This window comes from Hemiscyllium ocellatum, chromosome 2, assembly GCF_020745735.1.
Source record: "Hemiscyllium ocellatum isolate sHemOce1 chromosome 2, sHemOce1.pat.X.cur, whole genome shotgun sequence".
Lineage (NCBI taxonomy): Eukaryota > Metazoa > Chordata > Chondrichthyes > Orectolobiformes > Hemiscylliidae > Hemiscyllium > Hemiscyllium ocellatum.
The window spans coordinates 96,173,182-96,195,883 of record NC_083402.1 but is presented as its reverse complement, the minus strand read 5'-3'; the positions used below and the strand labels follow the sequence as shown (position 1 = coordinate 96,195,883).

Sequence of the window (22,702 nt, the reverse complement as noted above, 5' to 3'; positions counted from 1 at the left end):
TTGAGCTACAGGGAGAGGTTGAATAGGCTGGGCTGTCTTCCCTGGAGTGTTGGAGGCTGAAGGCTGACCTTATAGAGATTTATAAAATCATGAGGGGCATGGATACAAGACCTTTTCCCTGGGGTGGGGAGTCCAGAACTAGAGGGCATAGGTTTGGGGTGAGAGGGAAAGATATATAAAGGGCAACTTTTTCATGCAGAAGGTGGTATATAGAATGAGCTGCCAGAGGAAGTTGTGGAGGTTGGTACAATTACAACAGTAAACAGGCATCATGATGGGTACATGAATAGAAAGGGTTGAGAGGGGTATGGGCCAAGTGCTGGTAAATGAGTTGGACTAAAGGATCTATTTCTGTGCCAAACAGCTCTATGATTTTATGACTCTAATGGGACACAGGTTTAAACTAGTAGAAGACAAATTTGGGACTGATAGCAGTAAGCTCTTTTTTACTCACATGGTCAATACACTGAGTAAAATTTAAGATGGGGTTGCATAACTGAGTAAATAAAATAAAACTTGCACTCACACCTCCTCCCTCACTTCCCTCCAAGGCCCCAAGGGATCCTTCCATATCCGCCACAAGTTCTCCTGTACCTCCACACACATCATCTATTGCATCCGCTGCACCCGATGTGGCCTCCTCTATATTGGGGAAACGGGCCGCTTACTTGCGGAACGCTTCAGAGAACACCTCTAGGACGCCCGGACCAACCAACCCAACCACCCCGTGGCTCAACACTTTAACTCTCCCTCCCACTCCACCGAGGACATGCAGGTCCTTGGACTCCTCCACCGGCAGAACATAACAACACGACGGCTGGAGGAGGAGCGCCTCATCTTCCGCCTGGGAACCCTCCAACCACAAGGAATGAACTCAGATTTCTCCAGTTTCCTCATTTCCCCTCCCCCCACCTTGTCTCAGTCGGTTCCCTCAACTCAGCACCGCCCTCCTAACCTGCAATCTTCTTCCTGACCTCTCCGCGCCCACCCCACTCCGGCCTATCACCCTCACCTTGACCTCCTTTCACCTATCACATCTCCATCGCCCCTCCCCCAAGTCCCTCCTCCCTACCTTTTATCTTAGCCTGCTTGGCACACTCTCCTCATTCCTGATGAAGGGCTTATGCCCGAAATGTCGAATTTCCTATTCCTTGGATGCTGCCTAACCTGCTGCGCTTTAACCAGCAACACATTTTCAGCTAAATAAAAAGGGAAACAGTTGAAGGCCAGAATAGGATGAAAACATCTGTCCATCCACTATACTAATTGACCATAATTTTTGATTTTTTGTAATCTAGCCCATGAACTAGCTGCCTAGTCTAGCCCATTGGTTTTTAATTGCTTCATCTGTGGAAGTTTTCAAAACAGTTTTCCATTGAAGTATTGAGAAAGGTAGGATGACTAAATTCATGATGTAATCGCATAGTTATGCAGCTATGTCAATAAATTGGAAAAGCCTGTGGGGAATTAAGCAACCAATGCCTTCCACTGGCAAATTAACTGAATCATTTCTAAATAATATTTGATCAGTTTTTCACAATTAGTTCTAACTTCAATTACCTCCTTTTGTCAAAAAGATAATGATTTATCCTGAAGAGTGACTTCACAACTGCTAGTCACCCACTGACACTGTGGTTTTATTTGATATATTGAACAGTTAGTCACAGATCAGGCATATAGCGTATACATGATGAGAAATGAAATTTGTATCTCACTGACATTAAAAGTCGAAATTGTGGACAATGAGGAAGATTATCAGATATTGCAGTAGGACCTTGATCAGCTGGGGAAGTGGGCTAAGAAATGGCAAATGGAGTTCAATATAAGTAAGTGTGAAGTCTTGCATTTTGGTAAGTCAAATCAAGGTAAGGAGTGTAGTGAAACAGAGGGACTTTGGAGTTCAGGTGCACAGTTCTCTGAAATTAGAGTCACAGGTAGACAGGGCAGTGAAGGCTTTTGGCACACTAGCCTTCATCAGTCAGGGCATTGAGTATCGAAGTGGCAAGTTATGTTGCAGTTGTACGGATGTTGGTGAGGCCGCACTTGGAGCATTGTCATAGAGTCATGGAGATGTAAAGCATGGAAACAGACCCTTCGGTCCAACCCATCCATGCCGACCAGATATCCAAACCCAATCTAGTCCCACCTGCCAGCACTCAGCCCATATCTCTCCAAACCCTTCCTATTCATATGACTATCCAAATGCCTCTTAAATATTGCAATTGTACCAGCCTCCACCACTTTCTCTGGCAGCTCATTCCATACAATACCACCCTCTGCATGAAAAAGTTGCCCCTTAGGTCTCTTTTATATCTTTCCCCTCTCGCCCTAAACTTATACCCTCTAGTACTGGACTCCCCGACCCCAGGGAAAAGACTTTGCCTATTTACCTTATCCATGCCCATTATAATTTTATAAACCTCTATAAGGTCACCTCTCAGCTTCTAGGCAAAACAGCCCCAGCCTGTTCAGTCTCTTCCTATAGCTCAAATCCTTCAACCCTGGCAATATCCTTGTAAATGTTTTCTGAACCCTTTCAAGTTTCACAACATCTTTCCAATAGGAAGGAGACCAGAATTGCACACAATATTCCAACAGTGGTTTAACCAATGTCCTGTACAACCGCAACATGACCTCACAACTCCTGTACTCAATATTCTTACCGACAAAGGAAAGTATACCAAACGCCTTCTTTACCATCTTACCTACCTGTGACTCGACTTTCAAGGAGCTATGAACCTGCACTCCAAGGTCTCTTTGTTCAGCAACACTCCCTAGGACCTTACCATCAAGTGTATAAGTCCTGTTACGATTTGCTTTCCTAAAATGCAGCACCTTGCATTTTTCTGAATTAAACTCCATCTGCCCATCTTCTCTAAGTTCTCAGCCCATTGGCCCATCTGGTCAAGATCCTGTTGTAATCTGAGGTAACCCTCTTCGCTGTCCACTACACCTCCAATTTTGGTGTCATCTGCAAACTTACTAACTATATTGTTCAGTTTTGGTCACCTTGCTATAAGAAGGATGTTATTAAACCAGAAAGAGTGCAGAAAAAATTTACAAGGATGTTGCCAGGACTCAAGGGCCTGAGTTATAGGGAGACATTGGGCAAGCTAGGACTTTTCTCTTTAGAGCATAGGAGACAGAGCGACGATCTTCTCGAAGTGTATAAAATCATGAGAGGAATGGATAGGGAGAATGTACCTTTATTCCTGATGAAGGGCTTTTGCCCGAAACATTGATTTCGCTGCTCGTTGGATGCTGCCTGAACTGCTGTGCTTTTCCAGCACCACTGATCCAGAATCTGGTTTCCAGCATCTGCAGTCATTGTTTTTACCTAGTACTCAGTCTTAAGCCCAGGGTTGTGAAATCACAGACTACAGGGTATCAGTTTACGGTTAGAAGGGAAAGAGGAAAAGGGAACATGAGGGACAACCTTTTTACACAAAGGGAGGCATGCATGTGGAATAAGCTGCCAGCGGAAGTTCTTGAGGCAAGTACATTAACAACATTTAAAAGGCATTTGGACAAATACATGGATAGGAAAGGTTTAGATGGCCATATGCAGGGAAATGGGGTTAACGTAGGTAGATATTTTGGTCAGCATGGACCAGTTTAGGCCAAAGGGCCTGTCTCTGTGCTGTAAGACTCTATGACTCTATAATTATGACATGGAATAGGTACTATAATTTGTCATGTATTTTCTTTAAATCACATTTTAGGTAAGTAACTGAAATTATTGTTGTCTCAGAGCAGGCATTTATATTTGGTTCATATCAAATGACTGAAATCAAATTCTCTGGTAGCTTTATGCATCACATGTAAAATTAACTAGGACATTTTAAAAATAATTCTCATGCCCAAAGTTATGTATTGCTACAAACCTGTCGCATAAATGACCGTCTGAGGCATCAATAGTGTCATGGAACATGCTGTCAAATAGAACTTGTGGTAAACACAAACATGTGTTTATACCAGCACTATGTGGGGTCTCACAGATTTGAATGGCTATCAATGGACTGTAAAATCCTTACTCACACAAAATGCCATTCACTTATTGTCCCTCTGTTCCCTGACCTATAAAAAAATAAAAGTTTCAAGTTTATCATTTCAAAGTGTTTTTTTTAATTTATTCTCAGCGTATGGTCAAACTTACAAGATCACCATGACTTACCTATCCCTTGTTGTTCTGAAGAGATAGTGGTAATAGAATGGTTTATTAGACCATTTCAGAGATAAATTAAAAGTCATCAGCACTGGGTATGAACAACCAAGTTACCTTTACTGAGTCAGTTGCAATTTTATGATAATCTAATAATTTGTTAGTTACCACAACTTCTTATTTCAGGATTTTTAAAACTGAATTCAAATTCTTAATCTGTAATGACAAGATAGGAATTCTTTATTAGTCTGATATCTTGATTGCTAGTCCAGTATGAAAAGCATTAAAATATCATACCAATTTGAAAAATCCATGTGAATGATTTCCCATCATGCTCACCACTTATCCTTGAACCGACAACTACAGCAGATCGTTACCCACTCATTTGCCTGTCCAACTTCTCACTCTCTTTGGGCTCCAACCCAACCTACCATTTACTCCACCCGAACTCCCATCTTCTGGATATAAACAGACATTTTCCTAGTTACCATCAGTTCTGAGGAAGGGTCACCGGGCCTGAAACATTAACATTGATTTCTCTTCATAGATACTGCCAAACCTGCACAGCTTTTCAGCAATTTCAGCAATTTCTGTTTTTATTTCTTATTATTTATGGAAAGTAATGTGCAAATTGCTTGCCAGAATTACAAAAGTTCCTACACTTCAAAAGAACTTCATTGTTCTTTGGAAATTCCTGAGGTCATAAAGATACTACATACACACAGATCTTTACTTTTACTTATCTAAGAACGAAGACAGAAAATGGTGGAAAAATCAGCAAGTCTAGAAGCATCCATGGAGTCAAAGAGAGAGAGTTAACATTTTTTAAATCCAATGACTTCAACATTAGTGCTGTTTCTCTCTCCAAATATGCTGTGTTTTTCTAACACTTCCTGTTTTGATTTTAGGTTTCCATCAACTGCAGTATTTTGCTGTTATCTCTTTAAAATATTGGTAGGTTTAGATAAAGGATCTGAATCAGCGCACATTTGGAGGGCTGAAGGGCCTGTTCCTTTGTTGTAATTTTCTTTGTTCTTTGTCCTATTGAACTTTTTTTGTGAGCCATACTATTTAAGGAATTACTATCAAACTTCAACGTACTGTTTAAACTTTGGGGAACATCTGGAATTATGGTTTAAATGGCCTTTCCCTCTGCTTTGGCTGGGTTTTCACTAGCTCCATGAATATTATGTCAGGAGATTGGGAAATTTCTACCTCTTTGTTGCTGATTTTGAATATTGCTGCTGGAAATATATTGAACCAAGGTTTGCTGGGGTTTGTCCCAATGCATAAGTCTAGTGTGTCCCGATGATTAGATTTATTCTGTAGATTTAGCTTTAAAAATGTTTCCTCTAAAAGTGTCTGTAAATGCAAGCTAATAACATTATAGTGAGGGTGACCTACTCCTCAGTGAAGAATCAAAGAAATCGTATCTATGTTCACCCAATTAAATTAACGGATTCGGATATAAACAATATCAAATCACTTATGGAAAGTGAAATAAAAAAGGGGAAGAAGATTGGATAAGCAATAAAAGGGACAAAAGAATTAAGCTAAAAATCAGAAGTCTATTTATCTCTGTCTTCAAACCCTTCTTTTCTTCTACCATACCATACCAAGGCCCAGACTTTTTCAGAGTCATGGAAACTTGACAGATGTTTAAAAATGACGGTAACACCCATATGTAGAAGTCCCATCTCTATTTTGACCATTAGGGGAAAGAGGATGAAGTTTGAAAGACACAGGAATGGAAGTTGAATATTGTATAGTAAATCCAAATACTACGTCAGTGCTAAGTTCAAACAGACATCATTTACACTGTATCAAGAAGCATGACCTGCAATTTGAGAATTCAAAATTTTTAAAGTAGTAGGCTGTTTTCATCAGTAAACAATAAAAATAATTTGTTATAGAAATTACAATAACTGTTTGTTTGCTGATAGTTTCCCACATGCAAACAAATATTATTATGCATTATTAGTGCTTGGCCTCTTCCCACAACCTACAAATATCCCAACAGAGCTGTGTCACAATTTAATTGACAGCCCAAAGAGGTTATTGTAACAGTAGGTAAAATTATAATGGGATTTTGAATAAAATTATGTTTTTTTTCAAATGAAAACATTTAGAAGTTTTAAAGGGACTTACATGAATGGGACTTTTACTTAGTGAAGGCTGTAATAGATATTTAGAACTTTTGGGCACAGTGGTTAGCACTGCTGCTTCCCAGCACCAGGGTCCTGGGTTTGATTCTAGCCTTGAGCCATTATGTGTGTGGAGTTTACATGTTTTCCCAGTGTCTGTGTGGGTTTCCACTGGGTGCTTTGATTTCTCCCACTGTCCAAGGATGTACAGGTTAGGCTATGCTCAATTGCCCCTTAATGTCTATGAGTTTCATAGTTTCATAGTAATAGATGCAGGAGTATGCCATTTAGCCCACCGAGCCTGCTCTGCCATTCATTAAGACCATGGCTGATCTATCCATCGTCTCAGCCCCTCCTACCTGCATTATCCCCAGAACCCTTAATTCTCTTACCATGCGAACACCCATCCAACTGTGTCTTAAATATATTTAATGAAGCTGCCTCTACTGCTTCCTTGGGCAGAGAATTCCATAGATTCACTACGCTTTGGGAAAAGTAGTTCCTCCTCATCTCTGTCCTAAACTGACTTCTCCTAATCTTGAGGACATGCCCCCTAGTCCTTGTCTCACCCACCAGTGGAAATAACTTGCCTGCCTCCATCTATTGTATCCCTTTCATAATTTTATATGTTTCTGTAAGATTCCCACTTGTTCTTTTAAATGCTAGTGAGTACAGTCCCAGGTAAGTATACTAGCAGTAGTATTTGTGGAGTTATGGGGATTGGGTAGGCAGGCTGGTCTTCAGAGGGTTGGTGCAGACCTGATTGGTTAAATGGCCCCCAGAATGTAAAAGAAAACTTTTGTTTCATCTCAAAGTGGCTTCTGAGATCTGTCCATGGTGAGTACTGAAAGATCACTAGGTGGATGTTAGGGAAAAGTGTGGATTGACAAGAGTTGGTATGCTATAAACAGTCATTAAGAATGGGAGAGGGGCATAAGGAAGGCATATGGGGCAATGGGGGTGAGTTGGAAGATGCCCTCTCCATATTGTGGCATGGTGTGGGAGTGAGGGTAAAGGTGTATAGGGCTGAGGCCTAAAATATAAGAAAATATCGAGAACAAAGTCCACAGAACATAAAAAGGCACAGATTAAAGGTAGTCACTGAGGCTACCAAGTGCTCAGACAGGGAGACAGTGAGGACTGCAGATGCTGGAGATCAGAGTCAAAAAGCGTGGTGCTGGAAAAGCACAGCCGGTCAGGCAGCATCTGAGGAGCAGGAGAGTTGACATTTTGAGCATAAGTTCTTCATCAGGAAGTGCTCAGACAGGTGGAGTAAAAGGTCTTTCAATGTTCTGAATGACTTTATTCTAGGTATTTGCTCATATTTTAGGCCTCAGCCCTGTGTCTGAAGATAGTAAACGTAATTCCATCCTGCACCCGTGCTCCCAGAATGCAGATGCTACTGAAATTATGCAACTCATGCTATTCACCTTGGGAGTAAAATTGCTGAGTTTGTAGCCTCCTTATTCCCCCAGCTAAAATGCATGAGAACAATCTTATCTGCATTGATGTTCATTTGCTACTTATCTCCCTGTCCTGCCTTCCTGTATTTTGTCACATGATGTTGTTCTACAACTGAATAGTTAAATGCTGTATTTGTATGAGGAAACAAAGTTATCAGACTTTAATTTCATACCTAACTTCAAACCAACATATTATTTTAGGTTAAAATTTAAATCACTACATCTACAACTATCTTTATGTATCCTTTCTTTTAGTTTTCATGAATTCAATAAAAGTTTGCAATCATACCCTGGCTTTTTGGAGGCACGTTAACTATATTGGTGTAAATATAGGGTTTAACTGCTACATTGGTGTACATGCACAGCATTTAGTTTGTTCTGCCTTTTGACTACCATGTACAGTTAGGCAAAAGTGAGGACTGCAGATGCTGGAGATCAGAGTCAAGATTAGAGTGATGCTGGAAAAGCATGGCAGGTCAGGCAGCTGAGGAGCAGGAAAATCAACGTTTTGAGCAAAAGCCCTTCATCAGGAATGTACAGTCAACAAGTGCTGCTCAAAGTAACCAAGAGGTTTGACATGTACTTGTACATATCTTTAATGCCAGAACAATTTCATTAGATTTCAGATCATTTACAGATGCTTTTCTTTTACATCTGCTACTCAGGAATCCACTATCTTTCCAACCATTGTTGTTAATTAATTCATCCATAGCTCCATAGAGTTCTTCTATCACTTGTTCAAGGCATGGAATCATATCTACTAACTGCCAATCTTCTAGCACTATTCTCTTTTATAATGTGGTATTTTTATGTATGAAACAGTGCCACTGATGTTGCTTAAATTAACAAATTTTAGTAGTTTTAGAACTGTTTTTATGTATGCCATCAATTCATGTACCCATTCACCCTGAATGCAAAACAAAGCCTTTACAAAAGGTTGCATAAAATACACATGCTCAGAGAGAGTGATGCGAACATACATGCATATGTGTTGGGAGCATGAATAGTCTATTTGGCTCTTTGAGATTGCTCCACCATTTACTAAGATCATTACTGATCTGACTTTAGCTTTAACTCTACATTCCTGCCTCCCCCATAACCCTGTTTGCCAATATCAAGCTTACCAACAATCTATCCACCTCTGCCTTAAAAATATCCAAAGCCTTTGCTACCACTACCTTTTGAGAAAGAGAGTTCTAAAGACTCATTATCCTCTGAGAGAAAATGTTTGCTTAATTTCTCTCTTCAATGGATAATCCTTTATTTTTAAATAGTTGACCCTAATCCTAGATTCTCCTACAAGAGGAAACATCTTCTCCACATTCACCATGTCAAGCCCTCTCAAGAGATTGTATGTTACAGTCACATCAACTTTTACTATTTTGAACTTTGTGGACAGAAACTCAGCCTGTCCAACTTTGCCTTATTAGACAACATGCTCATTCCAGTGATATAGACTGGTAAACCGTCTCTGAACTGTTTTCAATGCATTACATCCTGCCTTGAATAAGGAGACAAATACCGTACACAGTACTCCAGATGTGGTCTCTCCAATACCTTGGAAACTGAAGCATAGCCTCCATTACTATCATGTTGAATTCCCTTCACAATAACCAATGAATCCTATTAGCTTTCCTGCTGTAGTTGTATATTAATCTTTTGCAATTCATGAATTAAGACTGCCAGGTTATTCTGCATCTCATATCATTGGAATACCTTCTAAATAATATACTTCTGTTCAATAAAATATAATAATGTTCTTGCCGAAATAAATAATTTCACATTTGCTAGATCTTTGCTCACACAGTTGATCTGTCTATATTCCTTTGTAGCTTCCTTATGTGTTCTTCACAACTTACATTCTACCCAAGTTTGTGTCATCAGCAAACTTGGCAATCACACTTGTGAGCTAGCCAATCTTCTATCCATGCTCTCCAGAGGGTTGGTATGACTCGATGGCCCGCTTCCATTGTGATTTTGTGGTTCTATGTAGTTTGGTTCAATTTCATATTAAGTTTTCAAAAGCATTTCTTGAACAGTTAGAAGTTTTCTACATCCTTTTGAGCTTATACTTGTCAAACAATTCAAATGTTGTGTCATTCTTTACATAGCTCTCAACATTTTATTATTTTTTATCTTTGTTTTCTTAACTTTTTGGAATAATTGAAATATCAAAATTAATCATCTCACAGATGTTTGTCAGGTTGTATTAACAATGGTGTGGAGCAAAGACAAGTAAATGGAGTTGAGGCCCAGGTAATTCACAACTGAATTAAATAGCAGCATAGGCTCATGTGACTGAATGGCCCACGTTTGCCCCATGTTTATTTTTATTTCCTTTATTATCTTTCCTTGCAAGACACTTAACTATTCTTTCTCCAGATGAGAGGATGGGATGAGCTGAGCATTGTCAGAAGTGTGCTGCTGGAAAAGCACAGCAGGTCAGGTAGCATCCCAAGAGCAGGAGAATCGATGTTTTGGGTAAAAGCCCTTTATCAGGAATGAGGCTTGTGAGCCAAGTGGGTGGAGAGATAAATGGGAAGGGGATGGGGCTGTGGGGAATGTAGCTGAGAGTGCGATAGGTGGATGAAGGTGGGGGCAATGGTGATAGATTGGAGAGGAGGGTGGAGCTGATAGGTGAGAAGGAAGATAGACAGATAGGACATGTCATGAGGGCGGTGCCAAGTTGGAAGGTTGGATCTGGGATAAGGTGTGGGTAGGGGAAATGAGGAAACTGGCGAAATCCACATTGATTTTGCACGGTTGGAGGGAATTATTCCCAATTCCTCTGCCTCCGTCATATCTGCTTCCAGGAGGGCCAGTTCCACCACAGAACACACCAGATGATCTCCTTCTTCAAAGACTATTATTTTCCCTCCCATATGGTCAATGATGCCCTCCAGCTCATCTCACCTACGTCCCACACCTCCGCTCTCAAACCCCACCCCACCAACTGCAACAACAGAAACACCAGGTCCTCACCTTTTACCCCACCAACCTCTGTATATATTGTGTTATCCTCTACCATTTCCACCACCCACAAACAGACCCTACCATCAGAGATATATTTCCCTTCACACCCCTTTTTGCATTCCATAAAGGCCATTACCTCGGCACCTCTCTTGTCAGGTTCACGCCTCCCAACAATCAAGCCTCCCCTCCCAGCACCTTCCTGTACCACTGCAGGAATTCCAAAACCTGCACCCGCCCCTCACTTCCATCCAAAGCCCCAAAGGAGCCTTCCACATCCATTCTGCTTGCAGAACACTTCAGGAAACATCTCTGGGACACACCAACCAACCAATGCCCCATTGCCAAACACTTCAACTCCCCCTCCCATTCCACCAAGGACATGCAGGTCCTGGGACTCCTCCATCACTACTCACTCACTACCCGAAGCCTCATTGTTCACCTTGGGAGCCTCCAAATACAGGATAAATGTGGATGTCACCAGTTTCCTCATTTCCCTTTCCCCCACCTTATCCCAGATCCAACCTTCCAACTCAGTACTACTGTCATGACCTGTCCTACCTATCCACTCCACCCTCCATTCTGACCTATCATCATGACCACCACTTTCATCTACCTATTGTATTGTTAGCTAATAGAGATCAAATAGTACAAATGTTTTGAAAATACACTAAGATATCTCCAGTGCTTACACTCCATTTTGTGCTAAACTCCTGAGAGTCACCCTGCCACTTAATTCTCATTCAGTACACAATGCAAGTATATCTGTGAAAATAAAGCCAAGTTGCCTTTATTACCTGTAGGTTCCACGTTTGTTGGACATATTCCCTGATCAAATGGTCTTTCAGGTCTTCAAATGGCCCAATTTTTGGTTCAATTCCCTTTGGTCGATTGCATGGAGTTTTCAGAAGACAAACAAGACCATCGGTCTCTTCAGTATGGTATTCGACAATATCTACTGGACTCTTATGGGACTTTCCTCCAGTTATGAGATAACTTCCACTTAATTCTCTTTCTATTGTGTAGTGATAACACTTTCCATCATATGCCACAGACAAAGCAAAGCCCCCAAGATAGTTGCGACTCTGACGCAAAAGGTAGAGGCCGTTGATCATTCCAGCCTGCTTCAGAAAGTCCTCTGCTTCATCTCGTGTAATGCTGCCATAGAAGTAAGGTAGATGATTTACTCTCTCAGCCATTTTATTAGAAGTAAATAATATATGGCACAGCTGTTCCTTTGATCTTCTCAGCTGTGATCCTTCCTTTGAAAAAAGAAAAAGGACAGTTTGTAAATAGAAGTACTTTCTCATTAAAAATTGAAGGCTTGAAATGTTATCTTTAAATTATAATGAACCTTAAATATTATTTTAAGCAACATAAACAATGAAAGCATGCATATAATGGAATGTTTTGTTCATAGTGGACAGCATATTGTTAATAGGCATTTAATTCAAATAGTCAGAAAAAGATGCTTGTAATGCAGCTAACAATGATTTTGTTTCCGTGTTATTGTAGATATTTTTAATCAACCTAGTCAGATGTGATCTTTGGCACACTTATAGAGCAGGTGGAATTTGAATCTAGGCCTTCTAGTTCAGAGGTAGGGACACTCCCATAATTCCTGATGATTGCACCATGTTTAAGATGAAGTTGTATATCCAGTCAAGTACCGTCGTCTGGAGCTGCCCTGCACAATTTGTGGCATTTGCCCTGGACTTGGAAAAAGGTAAACTGGCGCTCCTTTTAGTAGACAGTGACCTAGACGTTCTGTTGGGTTGGGGTAATGTAGTTATGGTCATCCTCTTTCCCCAGGACAAGCAGTGGAGGCCGTGACACTAGACCTTACCAGCCTGATCCAAGATTACCACCCAGGTCAGTGCAATCTTTACTTCATCCAAACGAATGCTTAGCACTGCAGGGAGAAGGAAATTACTTCATTACTCTGTCAGGGTATGAGTTACTATAATTCTCTCTGCTACCTTGCAATCACTCACTTTACGCACTGCACAAATCTTCCAACAAGGCGCATGCCGTGCCACTCCTGCTATTGCATCCAACATTGTCCTATGCCCACCAAATCCACATGTGACTAACCCTGCTTGGCCTCTGCGCTACCTACCCAGAACTTCACCACCTCTCCTTGACCTGCATGAGTACTTACTGCTGTGCCACTTACAGCATTTAATCCTTCCCTTTGTCTCTTTCGAGAAGAAAACAGTGTGCAGCAGGGAGGCAAGGACCCTGACCTTTACTGCCCCAAACAGTTGACCAACAGTTTCTCCACCCCTGCATTGAGGTTGCCTTTGACCTACTGGAACAAGATCCCTAACGGGCAGATGTCGCACTGTATCTCACTAAGGATACTCCCTATAGATGTGGGGACATGGCTCTTTGCTCAAAATACATGCAGTGTGTATACTGCATAAGCTGCTGTCACATAATGTAGATGTGAGACTGATGACGTATTGTGTTGTTGTCTTGACTGATGACTACTGGCTGGAGTGACAAACTGGCTGCATTTAGGTCTGAGCAAAACTGCAATGTAACAATGTATTAGTGTTGTGAGTAAAACGTAAGGCAGGAATGCTTTGAGCATCCAAGTAGGTACCATAAGCACGAGCTCTAACAAAGTAAGAGAGCAGCCCTGAGATGTCTGGTCCAAACTGTGAACTGTGTACTTGTCCCTCCATATAAAGTGTTCTTGCAGCAGCCTTGTAATGAGAGTTGTCACTCCAAGTGCAACACTAAAATGCAGAACCATACTGTAAGTGAATTGGAGATTTGCCAGTGAGGATGCGGATTGGCTTGTACATGTGGAATGTCAATATCTGCTGATCAGGGCTAAGTGACTGTTGCACTGGTATGTGCCCTACGACATTAGTGTTGGAATTCCAAATAACGGCCTGGAGGAGCAAGTGCAAACTGGAGTCACTGGGTATTGTTTAAATTTTCAAGAAGTCTCATTGTCTACTTTCTGATTGGCAGGTGGAAGAATTGGAGCCTGCATATTAATGATTTAAGATTAAGTAGTTGTGAATGATAATAACAAGCAATAATCCTTTTTAATATGTGCGACCTTGTTAATTTCATCTAGACATACAGAATTCTGTTGGAAAGTATGGCTTGTTGCTTCCAGTGTCAAGAAAGTATATTGTCCTTTTTATTTGAAGAGAGGTTTTAAGGCAGAGGTGATGAGCAGTCTATCACAAACATGTTGTAAGGACTTGGTTTTATTTCAAAGTTGGAACAAAAGAAGCAGCCTGAATGGGTGTGGTCAAGATCCTCAGAACTAGGATTTTTAGTTTTAACTTTCAGCAGTTATTGTGGAGTCTTGAAGAAGAGAAAACTATTTTTCCCTCAAAAGTTGGGGGTTCTCTTCCTGATCTGGAGTAGTATATGAGACAATGTTTTCTGAATTTGCCTTTTGCCAAGGGTATGTTTATGGGATGTTATTATATTAGAACAGTTCATTAATAATAGTTACTATATCTATTATTCTGCTATTTTTTTCTTGCAGAGTTAACTTATTCTAATTCCTTCTTTCTTTTGTTGTATTTTGATTATAATGAATGAATAAAATGTGTTTAAATCTGATAGTCTGACAAATCAAATTGCATCTGGAATGCAACTTACCTTTAAAATAAGAAACAGTTAGGGTTTAGACTATCTTCTGAATATTTTGACGGGGTTTGGTCTGGTCTATAACAAAAGACCTTGAATTTTCATGCAATACTCCCAGATTTCCTAACACAGCCAATGTTGTCAGGGCTTGTTAAGACACTGCCCACAAATTAAACATGAAGCCAGAATTTCTACTTCACGAATTTCCCTGCTCACTGAGAATATAAAATGCCTTAGTACACCACATTTAGAACTTTATGACGTCACAGATTAATGTCGGTGAAATTATATGCTTGTGTTATTTTCTTGATATAACTGTACAGATTTATTCCCCGCTACTTAATTCGTAAACATGCCTCCATTTTAAGAGAATCAGATAAATTTATAAATGTTGGGCTTATATTAAAAGTGTATCAAACCTTATTATGCTAGCATGTCATTTTTCTCTCCCATAATGATCAGTATCCAAATTATTCAAGTGCCTTTACTTCCATTTAGAATTCACAAATGCTACTAGTATTAATTCTTCAACTGTTATGTTAAGCAGTTATGAGTCAGAAAGGAAGTAATTGCGCTTTACTGCTTTAGCTCTTAAAATTATAGCTCTTCAACTTGCCTCCACTTTATGAAGCCATACTCGGCAAATCGTTCCCTAAGTTTACATTCGGTCTCCTCGATGTAGAGAAGACCACATCGGGAGAATCTGATGCAAGAAACTAGATTGGAAGAGGGGCAGGTGAACCTCTGTCTCACCTGGAAGGACTGTTTCGGGCCCTGGATGGAGGTGGCGGAGGTGGAGTACAAGCAGGTTTTGTGTCTATTCCGGTTGCAGGGGAAGCTATCTGGGGGTTCAGGGGGATTGATGGGGAAAGAACCGCAAACTAAGGACTGTTGAAGGGAACAGTCCTTGCGGAAAGCAGAGAGGGGTGAAGGGGGGAGGATGTTCTTGGTGGTGGGGTCTAGTTGGAATTGGTGAAAGTGTTAAAGGATGATATTTTGCATACAAAGACTGATGGGATGGGAGGTGAAAACAAGAGGGACTCCATCTTTATTGTGTTTGGGAGTTTGACAGCAGTGGAATGGGGAATGGAAGTAGTGCGGTGGAGGGCTGTCTGGATGACAGAGGGGAGGAAAGCATGTTGTTTTAAATAGATTAGCATCTGGGATGCTTAGGAGTGGAATGACTCCTTATCCAAGCAGATGCAGCAGAGGCAGGGGATTTGGGACCACAAGATGGAGTTCTGCTGGATATTGGTGGGGGGAGGTGTAATCCAGGTAGATGTGAGAGTCTGTGGGTTTATAGTAAATGAAGCAGAGCTTCTCAGCTAGGCCCCCAGAGGCTGACCTGATCTCCCAGTCTCTGCCCATTTTAATTCCCCTTCCCACTCCCTTTCCGACATGACTATCCTTGACCTCCTCCATTGCCACACTGAACCAAACAACACCTCATCTTCCACCTGGGCAGCCTACAGCCCAGAGGACTCAACATTGTGTTCTCCAATTTCAAATAACCTCCCTTCCTTTCCCCTGACTCCCTTCCCAGCTCCTTCCCCTCCCTTCCACCCCTCCCAGCCACCTACCGGATGCATTTCTCCCATTGACCAATCAGGTCATACCCTCTACCTGTCCTCACCACCCTGACCCCAACTTTATCTGCAGCTTCCCCTACGCCCATCTCCAGTCATGAAGAAGGGTTACACCCGAAACATTATATTCTCCACCACCTGATGCTGCCTGGCTTTCTGTGTTCTTCCAACATCCAGCTTGTTTACTATGGATTCCAGCATCGACAGTCTTTTATTTCGTCTGTGCCACACTTTGAGGAGTGCATTCCAAATCTCAACTAATTGTTGCGAGAAAGTGTTTCCCGTTGTGTCTCCATTTGCTTCATTTCCTAGCTACATTAAATCTCTTCCTTCTCATTCCTTATTTATTCACCAGTTAAACTAATTTTCCACTCATGATTTTGCATACCTCTATCCATGTTTTCTCAACATCCTCTGTATCCAAGATAAAGAGTCCAAACATCTCCAGTCTATGTAACTGCAAAAACTCAAAGGGGAGCATGAACAGCCAGAGGTTATTGTATGCATTGGTATTAATGACATAGTTAGCAAAAGGGATTATTTACTGGAGAGTGAATGTAGGGGTTAGGCAGAAAAGCAGGGTCTCAAGGTTAAGTAATCTCTGGATTATTCACATTGCCACATGCCAGTGAGAGTTGAAATAGGATTTAGGGCAGATGAATCTTTAGCTGAGGATCATTGGGATCTCTTTTGGGACAGAGGTGACCTGTACAAGAGAGACAAGTTTCACCTGAACAGGGGGAGGAACCAATATCCTAGCAAGGAGATTTCCTAGAGCTACTCAAGACATTTAAACTAGTTTGGCGGGGGTGGGTAAACAACTATGAGACAAAAGAGATGGTTAAGACTAGTACAGAAGTTAAAGAGAATCTTATGGACCAGACCAAAAACCCTGCACATATATCAAGGAGATAGCCTAAAACCTAACTTTCACTTATTCAGAGGCAAGTATAAGATGCTGTGTTCCAGATGTAATTTGATTACATTACTTGGCTTTAAGCAAAAACACACTTTAGCTTGTTAAAATACATACCAAAGAAAGAATTGAAGTAACTTCATTTCTATTGGAAAACAGATTACTTAATTATTAGACAGCAACTGTTCCAATCTAGTAACATCTCATAACCACATCCTTGGCAGAGGCAAATTTAGTAAAAGAGATAGTCTCACATACAATTCTTGCAGCAGACAGAACTCCAACTTTTAGCTGTAACAGAAAGAGAAATAATAGCTTCCACATTCAGCTCCAAGACGCCAGCAATTGCCAAAAGCTAAACTAAAACTCTGGTTCTATGGGAACCTGGCTTTACCCACTGTTTCTATTGTTCTAACTTTTTAAAACAAAACCAAACTTAGGTACACAGCTGTGCACAGAGCAATCAGCTCTGTTCCAGGTTTACAACACTTGCTTTCAAGTGAAACAGGACAGGACAAATCCCTATAAAAGGCACATCTAATCACACCTGACCCCTTAAAAAGAATCATCAAAATGCAAAGATGGCTTCATTTTTAATATTTCCAGTTTCCTGTCATTAGTAAGCTACCCATATACACTCCATTAAATCTAAGCACACAAAATTTCAATACTACAGTCCATCTTCATTCATCAAAATGGTGACAATCATTGACAATATGTTTTCTCAGGCAAAAGTGAGGACTGCAGATGCTGGAAATCAGCGTCAAGATTAGAGTGGTGCTGGAAAAGCACAGCAGGTTAGGCAGCATCTGAGGAGCAGGAAAATCAACATTTCAGGCAAAATCCCTTCAGTCCTGATGAAGGGCTTTTGCCCGAAATGTCGATTTTCCTGTTCCTCGGATGCTGCCTAACCTGCTGTGCTTTTCCAGCACTACTCTAATCTAGAATATATTCTCTCAGCCTGCCACATGTATAATTTTGAAATTAAATGGCTGTAACAATAAACTCCATCAAAACAGTCTGGTATTTTTATCTTTAAATTTTTCCAAAAATTGTAAAGGAATTATGATCAGTACATACAATTCTCTCAGACCCACTACTGGCAACATAAATGTTGAAATGGCTTTATGTAGTTAGTTGTTGTTAACACTAGAGTAGTCGTCAACACAGCTTTCAGGTTGCCAAATGCTTTCTGATTCTCTTCAAACCACTGAAATTTTTTGCACTCCTTCAAAACATAAGTCAGTGGAACAAACACACCACAAAAATTTGGCATGAAATTCCAATTAAAAAAACACGCTCAGTCCCAGAAATCATGTACTTCAGGATTACAGGAGTAGAGGTAATAGAAACTCTCCAATAATTTCTATTTTCACATCCCATAGGCCAACTGTTCATGTCCAACAACATGGTCCAGGAATGTGACTTGGGCTTTTGCGATCTCAGTTTTAGCCAAGTTTATCAACAAACACACACACAAAAACCCACATGCACACATATGCATATACGTTTGTGGGGTGAATTTGTACTTGCACAGTTACATTGTACTTTGCTCAAAAACTGCATGAATACATGTAAGACTCTGTTAACTCACTTTTTAGATTATAGTCAGTCCACACATTATGGCACAGACAGAGAATACAGGGAGCTGACACTTTCAACATCTCAACGGCTTACCTGCGCTGACACCAATTGTTACAGATAACCTGAGAATGTAACTTTTAAAAAAAGTTTTGTGATTTACATATGAAAGAAGCTATTGTGCTCATTCTAACGGATGAGAGATTTAACAAACAATCAAGGTATTTTTCAATGTATAATTTCAGTTACATCACACTGGAAACTTTTGCTATAAAATCTGTGTCTTGCAATTGTGCACTCCACAACTACCTGAGGAAGGAGCAGCGCTTCGAAAGCTACTGCTTCCAATTATACCTGTTGGACTATAACCTGATGTTGTGTGATTTGTAACTTAATCGACTTTCAATGCTTTTATTCAACTATCAAAATTACCTTGTTTAATCATTCCAAAATCTATGTACGTTTGACAAGGTTGATTCCTTAGATTCATAAAACATTGTCTGTAGGCCTCAGGTACTAGCTCATGTGCACTTAAGATGGCATTTTTCACCTCCATATACTCTTCAGATACCTCCGCTGATAGCAATGCAAAACCTCACTAACTCTACCTACCAACTTTGTTTGGGTCAGCAATATCCACATGGTCACTGACCATTTCATTTGTTTAGCTACTTTCTCAAATTAAATGAAAAAGTCTTCTAGATCCTTCTCATTGAACTTGGGCAATGCTTGGACATATTTAAACACACATCCACCATGCCTTTAGCTATGATAGGATTGCTCTCTACCATTACTCCAACCTTTCACCTTTAACTCTGCCATTTTATGATGTTGAGTTGGGTGTTGGATTGGGGTGCACAAAGTCAGGCAAGGAAAAGATAGAGATACTTGCATCTAGACTAGAAGAGATTGAGGTTCACAAGGAAGAGATATTAGAAATACTGCAGAGTGTGAAAATATACAAGTCCCCTGGGCCGGATGGGAGTTATCCTAGGATCCTCTGGGAAATAAGGGAAGAGATTGCCGTACTTTTGGCATTGATCTTCGAATCATCATTGTCTACAGGAGTAGTGCCTGAGGACTGGAGGTTAGCAAATGTGGTTCCCTTGTTCAAAAAGGGTAGAAGAGACAACCCTGGTAATTATAGACCAGTGAGTCTCACTTCAGTTGTTGGTAAAGTGTTGGAAAAGGTTATAAGAGATAGGATTTATAACCATCTAGAAAAGAATAATCTGATCAGGGACAGTCAGCACGGTTTTGTGAAGGGTAGGTCGTGCCTAACGAATCTTATTGAGCTTTTGACAAAGTGACCAAACAGTAGAGTAAACCGGTTGATGTCGTGTATATGGATTTGAGCCAGGCATTCCCCACGGTAGGCTATTATACAAAATGCGTAAGAGTGGGAGACATAGCAGTTTGGATCAGTAATTGGCTTGCTGAAAGAAAACAGAGGGTTGTAGTTGATGGAACATGTTCATCTTGGTGTCCAGTTACTAGTGGCGTACCACAAGGGTCAATGTTGGGCCCACTGCTGTTCGTCAATTTTATAAATGACCTGGATGAAGGCTTAGAAGGGTGGGTTGGTAAATTTGCGGACTAAATTTGTAGTAGGTTGCAGAGAGACATAGATAGGATGCAGAGCTGGGCTGAGAGGTGGCAAATGGAGTTTAATGTGGACAAGTGTGAGGTACACTTTGGACGGAGTGATCGGAATGCAAAGTACTGGGCTAATGGTAAGATTCTTGGGAGTGCAGATGAGATGTACACAGTTATTGGTATGGTCACATTTGGAGTATTGTGTGCAATTCTGGTTACCAGAAAGGACATTATTAAACTGGAAAAAGTGCAAAAAAGATTTACAAGGATCCTACTGAGACTAGAAGGTTTGAGTTATAAGAAGAGGCTGCATAGGTTGAGCCTTTTTTTCCTGAAGCATAGGATGCTGTGACGTGACCTGATAGAGATTAATAAACTCATGGGGGCATAGATAAAGTGAATTGCACTGGGGTGGACTAAGCAGTGGGCAGGGTGTGGGTGTTGGGTCCAGTGTTGAGATTGGGTTGTCAGGTCTCAGGGACAATGGGCTTTGGGTCTCATAGAAGGGGACTGTCAGGTCCTGAGGCAAATGGGGGTGTTGGGTCTAATAGCAGGGGAGAGGGCATGTTAGATCAGGTGGGAGAGGTGAGGTACAGAGTTAGAATCTGGAGACTGTTATGGGGTCAGGAGAGGTACAGTCAGGGTTTTGTGGTTGAGAAATCAGTTTAGTAGTTGCCCAGGAGTAGGCTACACAATCCTCCAACTTCTCCAATTCAAATTGGAGGGTTTCAAGCACAGGGGAATTGCCCAGAAAATTTTTAATCTCCTGGGCAATTCCCTTTGGACAGGAGGTAACATATTGGCACAAACAGAGCATTAGTTGACAAACTGGAAACAGAAAGTGAGAATAAATGGTTCTTTTTTCAAATGACAGTCACTTGTATGCCACAAGAAGCCATTCTTGGGACCCAGCTATTCGCCCAGATATATTAATGACCTGGATGAGGGAATTAAATGTAGCATTTCTAAGTTTGTGATGACACAGAACTGGGCAAAATTGTAAGTCATTAAAGGATGCAAGGAGGCTTTAAGGTGATTTAGACAAGTTTAGTGATTGGGCAAACACTTGACAAATGGAGGACATATTGGCAATCGCAAAAATATTCTATAAGGTTTGAATATCCCTTTGTTCATTAGAGTTAGAACGTTGAGAGGTGATTTAATTGAAACATATCTAAAGTGTCGAATTGTAACATGGCTGAATAGAGTAAATGTAGAAAGGATGCTTTCCTGGTTGGAAAGTCTAAAATCAGGCGACACAATCTCAAAATAGAAGATGCACAATTTAGGACTGAGATGAAGAAACATTTATTCCCGGAAAGAATAATGAATTTGTGGAACTCTCCATTAGAGAAGACTGTGGAGATCAAATCACTGAATATATTCGAGAAAGAGATAGATACATTTTTTTTATTTTAAAGGCATTAGGACACGGGAGGAAGACAGAATGTACCATTAAGATGGAAGATACTTGGTTCAGCCACTTTTGATATATTATGTCCAATTCTGGTCTCCCTGCTATAGGAAGGATGTGGTGAAACTTAAAAAGGTGCAGAAAATATTTACAAAAATGTTGCTGGTTTGGAGGGCTTGAGAGAGAGGCTGAATAAGCTGAAGCTTTTTTTTCCTGGAACGTTGGAGACTGAGGGGTGATCTAACAGAGATTCAAAAATCATTAGGGGCATGGAGAAGGTGAATACCAAGGTATTTTTCTTAGGGTAGAGGAGACCAAAATTGGATGGCATATGTTAGTGCTGAGAAAGGAAAGGTTTAAAAAGGACCTAAGGGGTAACCTTTTCATAAAAAGAGTGTTGCGTATATAGAATGAGCTGCCAGAGGAAGTGATAGAGGCAAATACAATTACAACATTTAAACGACATTTGGACAGGTACTTGGACAGGAAAGGTAAGATGGATATGGGCTAAATACAGGCAAATGGGACTCACTCAGTTTAAGAAATCTGGTCAACATGGGCAAAGGGCTTGCTTCTGTGCTGTATAACCCTATGATTCTAAGACTAACCAAAGTTCCTCAGCCTTTGAACAATTCTCATGAATCTTATTTGCTTCGTCACTAATGACACTTCCTAAAATGTGGCATGCAAAACTGGATGCAATACACCAGTTAAAGCTTAGCCAGTGTTTTATGTAAGTTCTCTCAAGATATATTTGACAATAAATAAATAACTCAAAATAAATAACTCAAAAAATTTAACCTCCTTGCTTTTGAACCCTGAATTGCTTTCCATACAGTCTAGGATACTGTACAATTTATTAACCACACTCTTGGCCTGTCCTGACACCTTCAAATGAGTCATGAACAAAAATATCAAGTATATCTGCTACTGCTTTTAAAATGGTATTTTTATTGTTTCTGTTTTCTTGCTATCAAAATAAGTAATTTCACACCATTCAACTTGAATTACATCTGCCTATTTCCTCTAACTTGTCAATATCCTTTACAAGTTCTCAACTATCCTTCTCACAGTTCACAAGTATTTCAAGTTTCATATTATTTGCAAATTTTGAAATTAAGTTGTATACCAAGATCTGGGTCATTCACACATGGTTAATATGATTCTTCTCTTCAATCTCCTGCCTTCTCCTCATAACCTTCAATCCCCTAACTAATCAAGAACCTACTTATCTCTGTCATAAATGCAC

The 22,702-nt window shown here is 40.5% G+C and overlaps 1 protein-coding gene across 3 annotated transcripts in view; it reads right to left on the bottom strand.

Moving 5' to 3' along the window:
• syk (spleen tyrosine kinase) overlaps nucleotides 1–22,702 on the bottom strand; it is a 171,375-nt gene that overhangs the window by 75,420 nt on the left and 73,253 nt on the right. For all 3 annotated transcript variants that reach the window (XM_060838700.1, XM_060838708.1, XM_060838718.1), the window contains exon 2: nucleotides 11,537–12,001. In XM_060838700.1, the coding sequence (XP_060694683.1) occupies nucleotides 11,537–11,938 (402 nt within the window). In that variant the 5' untranslated portion in view covers nucleotides 11,939–12,001. The remainder of the gene's footprint in view (nucleotides 1–11,536; nucleotides 12,002–22,702) is intronic.